Source organism: Mandrillus leucophaeus, unplaced genomic scaffold (genome assembly GCF_000951045.1).
Source record: "Mandrillus leucophaeus isolate KB7577 unplaced genomic scaffold, Mleu.le_1.0 Scaffold181, whole genome shotgun sequence".
NCBI classification, from domain to species: Eukaryota; Metazoa; Chordata; class Mammalia; order Primates; family Cercopithecidae; genus Mandrillus; species Mandrillus leucophaeus.
In genome coordinates this window covers 1568734-1586255 of record NW_012101821.1, presented here as the reverse complement: position 1 = coordinate 1586255, position 17522 = coordinate 1568734, and the positions used below count along the sequence as shown (strand labels likewise).

The window sequence follows — 17522 nt, the reverse complement described above, 5'->3', positions numbered from 1 at the left end:
GGGGGTTGACTAGGAAATGGCATGAGATAACTTTCTGGGGTGGCAATTATGTTCTATGTTTTGATAAGTGTCTGGGCCACATAGGTATATACAGTTGTCAAAACTCAATAAATGTTCACTTAAGACGTACATTTTTATTGTAAATGAATTTTGCCTCAAATGAGAAAATAATCTGTAAGCAAATTTTGAACACTAGTTAATGATGTGCATTCTGGAGTATTTAGAGTGAAGTGTCTAAATGTTTGTAATTTACTTTAAAATGCATTAGAAGAAAAAAGATGGGTTGATGGACAGATGAACATCATGATATGTGACAAAACAAGTATAGTTACATGCTAATGGTAATATCTAGGTGGCAGGGATGTAGGTGTTCACTAGGAAATCCTTTTAGATTTTCTGTATGTTTGAAAATTTTCAAAACAAAATGTTGAAAATATCTTTGAAAATATTTCTAGTTAAGTTATTCTTTAAAATGCATTCATTGTACATAGTGGCATTTCTTTGTCAATACATATTGGTCTACCACATTCATACTAAGCATAGTAAGTATAATGAGATATTTATAAATATTATATTAAATTTCTAGAACCATCATGGAAGAGATTGTGGTTAAAATATAAAATACTGAATGCACATCTTGATTTACAAATATGAAACCATACCACATGTAAGTTTGGCTTCTAAAAACAGTTCAATGCCTCTCCCATGACCTACTCCAAGCCAGTTCACTCTACTCCCAAAAAGAAGTGTCAGCAGGACTACACTACATTCATAAAGACAGTGAGCGGAGATCCCAAAGGGTATGAAAGCCACGGCACACATCACACATCTCTCTTTTCTCTCTGCTTTCCCTCACAGGATATAAAGTAAGCCCCACTCACCACAGCTTCCTCCTCCCCTTCCCCACACTGCTTTACTCTCCATAGCAGCTGGTGTGGTGAGCTCAAGAAAGGGAACGAATCTGTTTTCTCTTGCAGATGCTCTGCCTCTTGCTCAGATGCTGCTACGTGTGCATTAGATCAGCCTACTTCATTAGATCCAAGACTGAGGTTTATGCTGGGAGGGAATACTGGGGCTCCAGCCTTTAGTGCAGCAAGAGGAATCTGTGGTTTGCCCTAGCTTACTGGGATACTGCAATGGGTAATGGTCACAGCTCCAGCTGGAAGTCAAGCTTTTCTTCCCCTGTGTGACTTGCTCTGCTACAGTGCCTGTGTTTCTGTGCACATGTGGGCATCCAACATTCAGGGGCATCAAAAGAAGGAATGGCAGCAGTGTAGGTTGGAACTAGGTTATTTCTGGAAGCCTAGATCAAATGCCCACTGGCAACAAAACTGCAGATTTTCAATGTAAACCACTTATCTTTTTTTCCCACTCAACTATATGTTGCACACATATTTTCAAACCAATTTACACAGATTTATCTACCCCATGCTTTCTAACGTTTAAGTAGGAGTTGATGAGTATCCTGGCCCAGTGATAATTAAAGCAGCTGTAGTAAGATCTGCTCTAATAGATCAAGGACTATAGGATCTATCATCTTCCCTCAACAGAACACTCACAATGTAAGGGCTCTAAACTAGGGTATCAGGGCCTCATGACAAGTCATGATACTTTTACTGTGGGACACTCTATATTTTCTGCATATATGTGCATTACCACAATAAGCCAAAAACTGACTTAGTCCATCTGTATTTGGTGTACAGGAGGCCAAAAACCATAGCTTTTTGGACTATTTGTTTTCCTGATGAATTCAATCACTAGATGTTTTGCATTATAAAAATATATTCCAGTTTCCTGATTATATGATGGAATAACATACAAGAAAACTGTAAGAAAAGAGTAATTTTGGAATTGATAAATTGTTGAATTGCTATTATATATCATTCTTACCTCATTTGAAGGAATGGTGGCAAAGGGTTTGATGACAGCAGCTAATGGAATCTGAGCTTGCTTAGCCATATCTGATGTGCATGGAAAACAGTATGTTGTACAACGGATGAATCGAGGACTGGCATTTCCTGAAACATTCAAAAGGATACAGTTAAAATTTGTTTAGAAAAAAACTTTCCCTAAGATATTCAAATATTTATAAAGGTACTTCTAGATAACACATTGCATTATTTCTTATTTGTAAAACTCTCTTCAAGATTTGTTTTTTTGAAAAGTAGTATTGTGCAATTCTACAATCTACATTCTAGGTACACTGTAATTTCTTACAAAATAAAAATACTCTGAATCCTACTGCAAAGAGATAAGTATCTTAGTTATTATTATTTTCTATAAGCAGTCTTAATATAGTATTACTATAGATTTGAGAGGTATTTAGATTCAACGGAAAAAATTAAACAAACAGACACACAAATATGAAAGAACAAAATTTTTGAATCACAGTCATTTCTTCATCCTCTTCTATCTGCTTATGGGAAAGGTAAGCATTTCTATACCATTTCATATTAGCAAGTGATACTTTGTCAAATATGATTCCATTTGACTATTTTTTTCTAAATTTGGAAATTGAATTTAGAAATGAAAATTCTACTTGTAATAGAAGTATTATTTTCAAAAACACCCTAATCTATTTTTAATAGATGTTAGGCTTCTTGACCAAATATCTTTACTTCGTGGCATATCCAAGTGTTAAAACAATATCTATGACATAAAGAATATTTTTATCACTAGAATAACCTGTCTAAAATAAATTTTGAAATAAAATATTATGACTAAAAAAATGTAATTATTAATCAAACGTTCACTGAGTGTCTACGACATTTCAGGCCCTGTCCTAGGTGCTTGCAGAGCTTATGCTCTTGCAGAGGACACAGACAATGAATATTACGCCTAATAAAAGTAAATTATATAGGACATTAGAAAGTGATAAATGCTGTGAAAAAAGCATATCTAGTGAAGGGGTACCAGGAAGTGGGAGGCAGATTGCAATTTTAAATACTTACAAGGTAGACCTTATTTAAAAGGTAACATCCAAGCAAAGAATCGCAGGAGGCAAGCGATTTACCCAAGCGGGTATCTGGGGAAGGACACGCCCGGAGCAGAGGGACAGTAGGAAGCCCATGGAGCTGGAATGGAGCCACTGTGGTGGGCACCAATGGGTGTGGAGTTCAGCGAAGCAACAGGTCAGATGAGGTAGACTCTTGAGACCATTTTAAGCCCTCTGGCTTTTCTCCCAAAGAAATGAGGAGCCACTGATGGTTTTAGAGCAGAGGAGTGTCATGCTGTAATGTAGGTTCCTCTGCCTGCATTTTCAGAATGGATTGCAGTGGGAAAGAGTAGAACCAGGGAGACCATGTGGAGGCTGCTGCAGTACTAGCCCGACAGCAGTAGAAGTGTTGAGATGTGGCTAAATTCTGGATATATTTCGAAGGTACAGTGACTTATTTGTTAAAGGGCATATAAGGTGTGAAGATGTGAGGTGTGAGAGAGCGTGATGGTCAAGAATGACTAAGGTTGCTGGCCTGAGAAACCAGAAGCATAAAATTGCCATCAACTGACAAAGGAAAGGCTGCAGGAAGGGAAGGGATGTTTTAACAGGTGTGTGGGTGGAGATAAGGAATCTAGTCTGGGACATGTCCAATATGGGAAATCTATTACACAGTCGAACAGCAATGCTGAATAGACAATTAGATATGTACATCTAGAGACTGGGCTGAAGTCTGGGCTGGAGATACACATTTGGGAATTCTTAGCATATAGAGATGGTATATGCTAAGATCTGAAACCATGAAACCAGGTTAAAACTACCACGGGAATAATTATGGCCAAAGAAGAAAAGATGATCAAGTACTGAACTCTGGGGTCCTCCAAGATAAGGAGGTTAGAGAAGGAGGAGAAAGCAGCCAAAGGACTGAGAAGGATGAAACGAGGAGCCTAGCGTCCTGAAGTGAAGTGTAGGATGTATTTCATGCGGAGGCACAATCATCTGTGCCAGATGGTGCTGCTGGAGATCCGAAAGAGGCAGTTTTGGTGGAATGCTGGGGGAAAATCTGCTCAGAGTGAGTTTAAGAGATAACAGAAGGAGAAGAATTGGCAATAGTCCTTTTAAGTTTTGCTGTAGAGGGGTGGAAAGAAAAGAGTGCTAGCTGGTAAGGGAAGTGGACCAAGAAAACATTTTTATATTTTAAGATGGGAGAAGGGTTTTTTTTTAAAAAAGATGGGAATCATTCTGTAGAAAGAAATATACTGATGATTTAAGAGGAAGAGGGAAGACGTACTGTGGAAATGTATACTTGAGTAGTACACAGGGAGAGAGACTGGCTTTCCGCTGGAGCACAGGTTGCTCACCGAGGGCCAAATGCAGGCGGGCACAGTGGGAGGATGCATTGAGATTGGGGGTCCATGTGGTGGTGGGGTGCACAGAATTTCCTTTCTGAAAGGAGGATGTAAAGCAGCTAAAAGAAAGATGTGAGAGAAGGTAATGCAGGTTTGAAAAAGTGTGAAATAGTCACTAAGGAGACTAGAAAAGTGAAAAGACTTGGGAAATAGAGTGTGGTGGGAAGTTGATGGTCCTGAGTTTAAATAGAGGTTGTGGCGGGGTTGTGAGCCTTTCTCTGGCCATGTTTTGCTGCACAGATGCAGGCCTGAAATGAATGGAAGGTTGGACTTAAGAAAGCTTTTATTCTGCTCATTTCCAAGCTACTAGTGCCAGATTTCACAGTTTTTAGGACAAACTGGAAATCTGGATTTTTATATAATGTATTCTGATTTTTAAATAATGACAATTAATTCAAATAGAAACAAAAGAAATTACTGTGTAGGACAAATTAACATGACTGCAGGCTGAATCCAGTCCTTGGGCTGGACTGCAGAGCATCTGAGAGAAGGGGAAGATATAGTACTAACAACAAGGATAATAATAATAATAGCAGCCAATGTGCTAGACATCATTCTAAGACTGTTACATGTAAACTCATTTAGCCCCACAATAACTCTATGGAGTAATATATTTATAATCCACTTTCCTGTGGAGGAAACTGAGACACCGGGAGGTTATGTGACTTTCCAAAAGTCAGAGTTAGTAAGTGGCAAAAGTGGGATTAGAACAAATTATAATTTTCTACAACATCCCAGAAAAATTAAGTCCAGGTCGCCAAGGCCTGGAATGCTGGATGAGGAGTTGAGACCAACCCTGTCTGCCCATGGGCAACAGTGACATTTTTTTAGCAAGGGAGGAAAAAAAAAACCAACCACCACCACCAACCAACCAACCAACCAACCAGAACTTTTTTTTTTGGCAAGGGTAAAATAATCAAATAAGTAATTGAAGAAAATCAATCTGACCAAAGTTAGATAGCTTCTAGGAACAGAAAAAGAATAGAGACAGGTAAATTGGTCCATTGCTTTAAGAGCCCAGGTTAGCAGTAATAGAGGAGGAAACCAGATTTTTGGCAGCAGGAATAAAAGTAAAGGAACTCTTAGGTAATATTAATAAATGTAAATACACTTGAACGCTTAATAGTGTTTGTTTCATATTTAAACAAAACTTTCCTTATTATCATCATTACACAATATTATAGAGATGATGAACTAAGAATTTTAAAAGTATTTTAAAGTTTATTTTAATTTTCCATTGCACTCAATTATATTCCTTAAAATTACCAATAAAATATTGAAGCTGGATATTTGTTACCCTTAAAGGGTTTATTTTTTGACAGTGAAATATGCATAAATGAATGAGCTCTGAAGGTGACTAAACAAATGCTTCGTTCAGGAAGATAATGTACATAAAGAATAAAATTTGAAAAAGCAATTGAGAATTTGTTTTTATAAACAGGTATACGACAGTGGGGCATAAAAAGTCTGGCTACCGTGGATAATTTAGCAACCTCCGGAACTACGATTTGAAACTTTTTGAGATGCTTAATAAAGAGCATTATAGGATAATTTTACTGAAAACATTCAACAAATTCATTCCACAAACATTTACTAAGCTAAACTCCAGGCAAGAGCTTAGAAACAGAATAGAGTCAAGTCTCTGGCTTCGCAATCTAGTTGGAAAGAGTGACAGTAAAAATAGATCATTGCAACATAGCATGGTAAGTATCACAGAAGAGCAAACAGATTAAGAAATAGAAGAAGGGAGACAATGACTCTGCCACTTAGACCAGAACTGACTACACAAAGGATGAGGTCATTGAACAGGGTCTTAAAGGATGGGAACCAAAGGACAAGTGGAATCTTAAAATAAGATCCTAGAGCCAAAGGCAAAGGAGTAATATTTTAAAGTTTAAGAATATTTTAAACTTTTCTTTATTGGCTCTGATCCTAACCAGCTGTATGGCCTTGGGCAAGCCACTTAACCTCCCTGGCCTTTACCCTTACATCTGTAAAGTGAGAGAGCTGAGCAAAGAAAGTCCAAGGTTCCTTCCAACTCTATGTTCTACTTACATCTGTGAATGTCTGTCTGTACATGTCTGAGAATCTTGAGCTACATCCTAAAAAGCTTATTACTATTAGCAAATAAGCCAGGTCAGACAAAGGGGCTTCATAGCAAAAGGGTATGACTGGGCCAATTTTGGGGCTCCATACCAGGGCCGTTCTCTCCTCTTGCCAAGGGTTAGACTGCAGGCTAAGGAGAGAGGACAATGACTGAGACCCTGCCACCTTACTAGTCCTGCCTGCTCATCCACTCCTTCCCTCGTACTCTTTCCATACTGTATGATCCAGCAATTTCACTTCTAGGTACGGTATATACTCCAAAGAAATGAAAGCAGGGGTTCGCATAGATACTTGTACATAAATATTCACAGCAGCATTACTCACAATAGCCAAAAGGTGGAAACAACCCAAATGTCCTTCCACAGATGAATGGAAAACAAAATGTGGTATGCATAAAAAATGGAATGTTATGTAGCCTTAAAAAGGAATGAAATTCTGATATACGCTACAAGGTAGATGAACCCTGAAAATATTATGTTAAGTAAAATAAACCAGACAGAAAAGGACAAATACTGTATGATTCACTCAAATGACGCACCTAGAGTAGGCAAACTCATAGACACAGAACGTAGAATAGAGTCTTCCAGGGAATGGGTAGGGTGGAAGAATGGGGAGTTATTGTTTAATGGGTACAGAGTTTCAGGGTGGGATGATTTGTTTTTAAAGTCCTAGAAACAAGTAATAAGAATGATTTGGTTGCACATTGTGAATGTAATTAAGGCCACTGAATTGTACACTTAAAAATGGTTACAATAATAAATTTCATGTTATATATATAGATTTGACCACAATTTAAAAACTACCCACGAGTCCCTCAAAAAACAAAAACCTATGCACATGCTGTTACTTGACATGTACTATGCTCTCTCCCACTACGATACTTTAGCACATTCACCTCCTCTGCCTGGCAACCCTCCTCTCCCCCACCTCCCTAGTCTTGTGGGTTATACTTGCTTGCTGAGGACACAGTTTGGGTGTCCCTGCCTCGAGCAAGACAGGCTGGGTCAGTTACCTGGTTGGTGACTTCACATTTAAGTTCCCATGGCAACATGTTGTTTATCTTTCTATTATAACATTTATCTCACTGAATTAATATTTAGTTATTTCTTTTTCCTTGCCAGATTGTTCACTCATTTAAAAAAAGAGCCGTGTCTTTTATTTCTGAATAGAGGCAGTGAAGAACATAGGCACTTGCATCAGAATGCTTGAGTTCAAATTCTAGCTTTTCCTCCTGCTAGCTACATTTCTTAGGTAAATTACCTAAGCATTCTGTGCCTCAGTCTTCCACTCTGTAATACGAGAATGATATTAATGCCTATCTCATAACATTACAGGGGGATTAAATGAATTATTCCATATAAAGTGGCTAGAAAATTGTCTTGATACATACTAAGTACCTGCAATTATTAGCTATAATAATGTTAATTTGTATATTTTGATTATATTATTAACCTCAGGTTTAGTATAGAGGCCTGGCACATAATAGGCACTGAACAAACATTTTCTAGATGTACACATGAATGAGTGAAGTTCTGAACAAGTGGAATTCTGATCCCAGATAGCTCAAAGATTTGTGGGAGAGACTTATCTAAACCACAGTAAAATTTAATGTGATAGGGGTGAAATATACATGAAGTATTACAGGAAAAGACACTGGAGAAGACTTCAAAAAGAAAATTTAAATTGAGTTTGGAAGTTTGGAAGAACTAAATGTTTCCCAAATAAAGGGGTAAAAGTCATATATTCCAAGTACATGGGTCCGATAAATATTTATTGGTCAACTAGTATGTTCTAGATACCAGATGAATTTCTAAGGTTACAGTGGTAAACAAAAAGCCATCCTCAGGCTGCTGCACAGAAAACAGTACAATGTGAAAATCAAAGGCATGAGGAGAAAGAGGATGAGTTTGCTATATGAAGGCAGTTGTAAAGAAAGAAATAGGTGGGAGATGAGGCTGGTCAGGAAAATTCTTTAGGTTAGAAAAAGCCCCAAATAATGTTTTATATTTATTTTAAATATTAAATAAAATAAATAGATATTAAAACACTTATATAACACTTATCATTAGGTTGAAATGAAATTGCCACTTTTATAGGTCACAGTGATAGAAAAAAAATCAACAATTTCATACAGCTCAACCTATTATCTACCAAGCCCTAATTGCTTTACAAATATAAACTCATCTAACTAGTTGGAATGGGTTCTGTAAGTAATGAGGAAGAAACAAATATTTTTACACTTGATCTTGGCCAAAAGGCCGAGAAGGACAAATTATTTTTAGAATAATAAATGAAGTCACCTGAATTGTTTTCATATTACTATCTACAACACCTATAATTTACATGAAACCCTTCTGTGTATTGAGCCCTCTAAACACATATAAGCATACTTATGTGTGTGCATGCATACACACACACACACACACACAAAGACTCATGCACACAGTCACCTCTAATTCTCACATTGGCTCTGCAGGGCCAGTCTGAGTCTCCACATGTTACTGAGGGTGATGCTGTGGTTTAAAGAGAGGTGAAATGGACAAAGCTCACTTGGGCAGTGAGGAGTGGAGTCTGAATTCTCCCAATCAAATCTCTTTCTACCTCACTGTACTATCTGCTCTACAAGGTTAGCTCCGAAGGCGGCACAGAGGATAGAGAGAGGATCCCCAACTAGAGCTTGGCTAGCTCAACAACTCTGGGATGAGACAAAATACTTGTTTGTATACTGATGTTACGCTTCTAGGATTGAGTACACGATTCATTAAAATGGTATATTCAGAATCTCAGACATCAGATTTCATCGAGTTATATTTTTAACTTGTCATGAACAATACGGTAATATATTCTTGAGCTGAGAGGTATGGAACAGTAGAGATGCAGCTCAGCTTCTCCTCTTCCCACTTTACATGTGGGAAAACAGAACCCAAAATGTTAAAAAGATCTACTTAGAAAATGTTGTTGGGGCTAGAACCAGGTCTGCTGACATCTCAAAGAGTCTAATTCCTTACTTCTCTGCTTCTGCCAGCTTTCCAACATAGTGAATAAATTAAACCAAAGCAGGGTATAAACTAATTTAAACCCATAAATTAAAATAAATAATTGTTTTAAGCAGATATATTGCTCTGTACCTCACTGGAAACTCTCCAGACTTCTATACGCAGAGAATAAAATTCAGTTGATAGCACCCTCTTAGTACTTGAGGGATTAATGGAGAACTGGTTCATTATCAGCTATAATGGGGTTTTCCATTATTAAGAGCATTATTGAAGGGTGTCAGTGTATTTGCTTTAAAAACGGTGAGAAGCTTTAAAACCTTAATAAACAGCATAATTAAAAACAAATACCTTGGTCTTGTATTATACAATCTGTAGTGACCAGCGGAGGGATCTGGCCTCTGGTGTTGGTGGCATAAACTTGTCCTCCTCTGCTGGCTCTATCATTCTCGATCACCTGGATCTGATAAATAAGACATCAAGAGCTCATTAAAGTACGTTCAGGTCCTTCTCAACATTCCATTTAGAGAGTACCCTTGCTCTCTCCTCCCTCCTTTTCCCCTCCCTCTCAATATTCACACACACAGAGACACACATACACACAGTCTCACACACTCGCACAAACTGGCATTTTCTAAATCCTTTCTGTTCATTTCAGATCAAATTGTCATGGAAAAACCTACCGTGTCTTCAGTCAAAATGGTTACAATTTTAGAATAGTAATTTCCAATTATATTCTGTAATTCTTTAGCTTCAAATCTGACAATGTGACCCTTCAGAGAACTTTATTTTTATCTAATGTGTTTGTTAGGAACATAGGTAAGCATTTTCTTTCTGGAATGCTGTGGCACAATCATGGCTCACTGCAGCCTTCACCTCCCTGACTCAAGTCATTCCAAGTAGCTGGGACCACAGGTGGGTGCCACCACACCTGGCTAATTTTCTTTTTCTTCATCTTTTTGCAGAGACAGAGTCTCCTCTCCCTATGTTGCCCTGGTCTCAAATTCCTGGGCTCAAGCAATCCTCCTGCCTTGGCCTCTCAAAGTGTTGGTGTTACAGGTGTGAGCCGCTGCACCTGGTTAGCATTTTCTTAAAAAAAAAAAAAAAAAAAATCTGGTAACAAAAGAAATTGAAAGTAACTATTTAAAGGAAATACTGGCCTGGTACAATGGCTCATGTCTATAATCCCAGCACTTTGGGAGGCCAAGCTGGGAGGACCACTTGAGCTCAGGAGTTCAAGAACAGCCTGGGCAACAGAGTGAGGCCTCATCTTTACTAAAAAGGTTTTAAAAATTAGCCAGGCATGGTGGCATCTGCCCGTAGTCCCAGCTACTCTGGAGGCTGAAGTAGGAGGATTGCTTAAGCTCAGGAGTTCAAGGCTGCAATAAGCTATGATCGTGCCACTGCATTCCAGCCTGGGCAACAGAGGAAGATCCTATCTCAAAATAAATAAACAAAGGAAATACTTTTTCAAATAAAAGAAACTTCCAAAAGGCTAAAAATTATCTCAGAAGAAATGATTTATAATATACAACCTATAAAAAACCTTAACATTCTCCTCAAATGTCTTTTGATCTTCAATTTGCTTTTCAAGTTTCCCCAACTGCATCCCTGGCTCCTTGAGATGTAAGACACAAACGATATAAAGCAATCCCATGTGGTTTTTGCCCACTGTAGAGAAGTCAACAGGAGCAAAAGTCTCTTAAGTTCTGTCACCTAATGTGGAAGCATCTGATATTTCTCTGTTAAAAACAATTGTTATTGATGAAGATTATAAGAGATACAAAATGTCTTTCTGTTCTAATTGTTTAGGAGTGAAAACTATGAGCAAAATCTAGTAGTATGCAGTTAAAAAGAGAACAAGAAAGAATCCCAATAATTATGTTCCTCTTTATCTTCTCCCTTCCCTCACTTCTTTCTTCATAGGAGAAACAAGGAGGAATAAAAGGAAAAAAAATGGAGAGGGTGTAAGAAGAGGAAGAAAAAAATGGAGAAACACGAAGTGTGTCCAGACTGGAATAGTGTATCCAAACTGCACCAAGGGTGCAGTTTTTAATATTCCTAAAACCATTAACAATATGAAAACTGCCTTCTGCAAACTCTGAAATGTTGCTTTCCCTACTCTTCCCTCCCATTCCATCCAATCCAGTCCCCAGCTGGTACTGACAACATCGGTTTTATGAAATGTTGATGACAGATTTAGCCTGCCTTTAAGTCTACAGGTCTTCCCTCCTAATTTCATAGGATGTGAACTGTTATTAGATTAAAACATAAAATGGCTCCAAACGTAACTGCTGTCAGACACAGACAAGACTAAAGCTACCATGAGCGGAGACAAGAAGCAGAGAAACTGAAACACTGTAATTATATTCTGTATTTTGACCACAAGGTTAACCGAATTCATTAAAAATAGAGTTGATTTTTATTTTTTTGAGACAGGGTCTTGCTCTGATGCTCAGGCTGAAGTACAGTGGCATGAAGAGGGCTCACTGCAGCCTCAATCTCCTGGGCTCAAGCCATTCTCTTGCCTCAGCCTGCCAAGTAACTGGGACTACAGGTGTGCACCACTATGCCCAGTTAATTTTTAAATTTTTTGTAGAAATGCGGTCTAACTTTGTTGCCCAGGCTTGTCTCAAATTCTTGGGCTCAAGTTTTCCTCCTACCTTAGCCACCAAAAGTGTTGGGATTATAGGCATGAGCCACTGCACCTGGCTTAGAGTCGTTTTTATATTATCAATATTTATTGCAATCATTTCAACCAACAAAGAGTCCAATATGAAAGTGAAGTAAAAACCATGATAAAGTATTAGTGTGCATAATATACAGAACATATTGAATATAGTCTTCAATAGACTATGTTTCCAAAAAGTTTATTTTTAAATTATTCATTTGCAATTTACAAAGCCCTGCCTCCAAAGAAACAATGTTATCAGTAGTAATTACATTTCTAAATTAATTCACATCTTGGATGGAATACTACAAAGAAAAGAGTGGGAGATATTAAAGTAGTTCTGATAATTGCTAAAAAATACTATGCCTTTTTTTATTTACCTCAAATGCATGTTCTTGAAAAACAGGCTTAGAGATAAAGAAGCATCAATAGCAATTTTGACTGTGACTCAGTACTTGAAGGGTTTAGATTTAATGACAGTGATTCTTGATAATTCCAAAACTACTTCAAAAGGTATAGACTTATTTTTCCTTCAGAAGATGTGCTGCTAGAATTACGATTATATTTATCTGCTATGAGTGGAGCATTCTGAGTTCATAAAACAGAATTGGAAAAGAGAAAAAAAGAAAGTGATTATCTTGAGATAAGTGAACAAGGATAAGGGAAAAACAGGAAGATGTGTGTGCCACGCAAGAAAGGCTGCTTAGCAGGATCATGTGAATTTTGGAGTGGTAAGATAAAGGGAGTAGAAAGCACCTAACTACTGAATAATCCTCTTATGGACACAGAAAAGGAGGGAGGAAGAGTTTTGATGACGATATATTTCCTTACTTTCAAAATTTATTTAAAACCACCACCCAAAAGGGTTGTAATAAGCACCTACGCACCTAGCTCAGGACTGGAGTATAGCAGAAGCTCAGTAAATGTGACTTTACATCTTTCTTTCCAGAAGGAAAAATTTATTTTGTTAGCAAAAGTATATTCCTTTGGTAATAGGAACACAAACAGGCTCCATCTGACCATCACGATTTCATTAGTTTTAAGATAAAAATAAATACTGGACTGATTTGTTTGTATGTATTGTAAGGGTCCTGGATGAGTCACAGCATCTACTCCTTCCTGCTTTTGTTGCCTATTTATTTATTAATTAATTCATTCAAGGAATATGTGGACATATACTATGTATCAGGCTCTGTTCTAAGTGTTAGAGACACAGCAGTGAACAAAACCAAATCCTTGCCCTCATGGAGTGGACATTCTTGTGCGGAAGAAAGGCAGTAAGTAAACAAATGTACAAGTAATCCACCCGACATCAGGCAGTAATCAGTGCTGTGGATATGGAGTGATATGGATGGGGTGCCAGGGAGACTAAGGATGAGGACATTAAGGAAATGAGGACATGAGTCATGCCCTGCATACATCCAAGGGAAGAGCATCAAAGCAGAATAAAGGCAAAGGCCTTGAGTTAGGGCCATGCTTGGCCTGCCAAGGAACAATAAGGAGGCTGGTGGTGTTGGTCAAAGCAGATGGAGAAGAGTGGTAAGAGACAAGGTCAGGGGTAGGAGGTGTGTGTGTGTGTGTGTGTGTGTGTGTGTGTGTGTGCACATGTGTGTGGAGAGGGTGAGGGGAGCCAGGGGTGGCAAATAATGTAGGGTCCTGTAGACTACTGTAAGAACTTTAGTTTTTACCTAGAGTATTGGTTTCCTTAGCCATGACATGATCTGACTTAGAATTGGAATGGACGACTGAAAGGGCAGGGAGACCAATTAGGAGACTCTTATAAAAACCTAGGTAGGTAAATAGTAGAGGCTTGGAACAGGATGAATAGACAAGGTAGGACCAAGAGAATTAGCTAAAGAACTAAATGTGAGATGTGCAAGAAAGGAAGAATCAGAGATGATTCCCAGGTTTTTGGCCTGAGGAGGTAGAAGAATGGAATTGGATCTGGATTTCAGGGAAAACGTCTTTACTAGGAATATCTGCACTTATTCGAAGCCACGAAAATAGATGGAATTATCTAGAGTGGTGCTTTGCACACTTTGGTGTGCCTAGGAATCATCTGAAGAGCTTGCTGAAACACAGATTCCAGGGCCTTACCCTTAGAGATTCTGATTCCATAGGTTTGTGCTGAGGCTTGAGAACATGAATTTTTAATAAGCTCCCAGATGATGCTGATGGTGCTGTCCTGGGAGCACATTTTGAGAAGTGTTATCCAGAGAGTAAATGTCAATGGAGAAAGGGACAGCTCCAAAGACTAAGCCTTAGGACGCTTCTAACACTAGGTGGTCAGAGAGATTGGGAGACATCAACAAAGGAGACAGAGCCTCCAGTGGGGTAGACAGAGATCTAAGCAAATGGGTGGAATCCCAGAAGGCAAATGTAAAAGTTTCATTTCAAGGAGAACGGAGTAAACAGATGTGTCAAATTGCTGCTGATGTCAAGTCACATGAAAGCTGAGAATTGACCATTAGATTTGGCAACAGGAAGTCATCGGTAATTGGACTAGCACAGTATTGTGGGGTTGTGGTGATGAAATCTAAACTGGAATAGGATCAGGAGAGAGTGGGAGGAGATGAACTGAAAACGGCAGATATAGGCAACTCTTTGGGAGATTTCTGGCTATAAAAGAAAGCCAAGAGATGGGAGGAAACTGAATCCAGGTTTGGGGAGAGGCCAAGGAAAGCTTCTTTTATTAATGATGGGAGGCATCATAGGATATTTATATTCTGACGAGAATGAACTAGACAGAGAAAAACTTAAGTTCATTTTCAAAGAAGTATAGATGATGCAAGAGAAAGGGGATGTGATGGTTAATTTTATGTGTCAACTTGGCTAGGCCATTTTTGGGACAAATACCAGTCGAAGTCTAGATGATGCTGTGAAGGTATTTTTAAAGTATTTTTTAAGATCGAATTAACATTTAAACAGGCAGGCTTTGAGTAAAGCAGATTATTTTCCATAATGTGGGTGGGCTTCATCTAATCAGCGGACCACCTTAGGAGAAACAGGTTTCCTGAGAAAGAAGAAAATTCTGCCTCCAGATGCCTTCAGACTTGAGCTGCAATACCAACTCTTCCCTAGGTCTCCAGCCTACTGTCCTAACTTTCCAACTCAGTCCCCATAATGAAGTGAAACCATTAATTAAAATAAATCTCCCTCCTTCTTTCTTTTAAGCCATAAAAGTAATGACTGGGAATATGATTATCAATAACGGCACTAAGAATTGTCAAAATTTAATTTCTAACATGTTATAGCAGTAGACAGTATTACAAATCTTCAACTTTAAATTCAAATAAATATAGAATAAGTAACAGATTACAAAAACAGTCAAAATTATCTGCGCTTCCCTATATCAATGCTCTTTTCAACGTTGCCTTGCCCCTCCTCCCATTAAGAGGCAAAGTCCATTTTTGAATCTGAGGCAGTCTTGTGACTTGCTTTGGCCAAGGGAATGTAGCAGAAGTAGCGATGTGCCCGTTCCAAGCCTAAGCCTCAAAAGGCCATGCACACTCCTACCTTCCCTCTTGGATATCTGCCACCCCATGAACAAACCCAGTGTACCTTGCTTGACAACGTGGCCTGGTCATCCCCCATCAACAGATGGGTACCAAACCCAAGACACACAAATGACACTATCTATGATGGGAAGAGCAGTGCCCCTCAGAAAGACACGTCCATGTCCTAATCTCTGAAATCTGTGAATATTACTGATACAGGAGGGGGGCAGGGAAGTGCTGGGTAGAGAAAGGTGGGTCCCCGGGTAGGGCTCTACTACCACGGACGTAGGTGAGGACAGGCACTCCTGCTTCAATGCCCAAATGTTGCGTTTTCCAAGACCACCCTGGCCCGCCATGCCCCCATCCTGGGCCTATAAAAACCCAAGTCCCTAGCAGGCAGACACACAGGCAGCCAGATGTGGAAAGGAGCACATCAGCAGATAAAGATACAAGCGGCTGGACAGCGAGAGGACGTGGAGGGAGAACACCGGTGGAAGAGCACACTGACAGACACAGGCAGATGCGGAGTTTGGCCGGGGCAGTCAGAGGAGGCCCGGGCCACTGAGTGGTAGGATTCCAGGTTCCCTCTGGTTCCCCCAACTGCTGAGAGCTACTTCTACTCAATAAAACCTTGCACTCATTCTCCAAGCCCACGTGTGATCCAATTCTTCCAGAACACCAAGGCAAAAACCTGGGATACAGAAATCCCTCTGTCCTTGTGATAAGGAAGGGGTCTAACTGAGCTGGTTAATACAAGTCGCCTATAGACGGCAAACTAAAAGAGCACCCTGTAACACATGTCCACTGGGGCTTCAACTGTAAACATTCATTCCTAGACACTGCCATGGGAGATGGAGCCCCACAGCCTGCCCATCTGTATGCTCCCCTAGAGATTTGAGCATTGGGGCACTGAAGAAGCAAGCCACATCCCCATCGCATGTCCTGCGAAAGGGATAAGGGAACCTTTTCCATTTCATTACCTCAAATGGCAAAAGAATTTTATTAAGGATCTTGAGAGGAGGAGCTTATCCTGGCCCTGAATGGAATCACATGTATAAGAAAGAGGTAGAGGAATTTTGAGACAGACACCCAGAGAAGAAGACACAAAGAAAAGGAGGACTCAATGTGACCACAGAAGCAGAGCCTGGAGTCATATGGTCACAAGCCAAGGAAGACCTGAAGCCACCAGAAGCTGAAAGAGCCTAGGAATAGATTCTCCTCTATAGCCTTCAGAGGCAGCACAGCCCTGCTTAGAATAAATTTCTATTGTTTTAAGTCACCTGATTTGTGGTAATTTGTTACAAATTTGTTACAGCAGCCACAGGAAACTAATACATTATCCTAAACCATCCATACCCTAGCCAAGCCTCCAGCTGACCCCAGATGCGTGAGCAAGCCCAGCCAAAATCAGGTGAGCCTGGCCCAGATTAGCAAAGCTGCCCAGGGAACCCACTGGGTCATGAGTATTAATAAATAGTAGTGCTAAGGCTACAGTAACCAAAACAACATGGTACTGGTACCAAAACAGAGATATAGACCAATGGAACAGAAGAGAGCCATCAGAAATAATACCACACATCTACAACCATCTGATCTTTGACAAATCTGACAAAAACAAGAAATGGGGAAAGGATTCCCCATTTAATAAATGGTGCTGGGAAAACTGCCTAGCTATATGTAGAAAGCTGAAACTGGATCCCTTCCTTATACTTTATACAAAAATTAATTCAAGATGGATTAGAGACTTAAACGTTAGACCTAAAATCATAAAAACCCTAGAAGAAAACCTAGGCAATATCATTCAGGACACAGGCATGGGCAAGGGCTTCATGTCTAAAACACCAAAAGCAATGGCAACAAAAGCCAAAATTGACAAATGGGATCTAATTAAACTAAAGAGCTTCTGCACAG

The 17522-nt window shown here is 39.2% G+C and overlaps 1 protein-coding gene across 1 annotated transcript in view; it reads right to left on the bottom strand.

Moving 5' to 3' along the window:
• Positions 1-17522, bottom strand: part of SEC24D (SEC24 family member D) — a 118118-nt gene that overhangs the window by 71935 nt on the left and 28661 nt on the right. The window contains exons 7-8 of the mRNA XM_011977605.1: positions 9795-9906; positions 1891-2018 (exon numbers count right to left, since the gene is read on the bottom strand). Coding sequence (XP_011832995.1) covers positions 1891-2018; positions 9795-9906 — 240 coding nt within the window. The remainder of the gene's footprint in view (positions 1-1890; positions 2019-9794; positions 9907-17522) is intronic.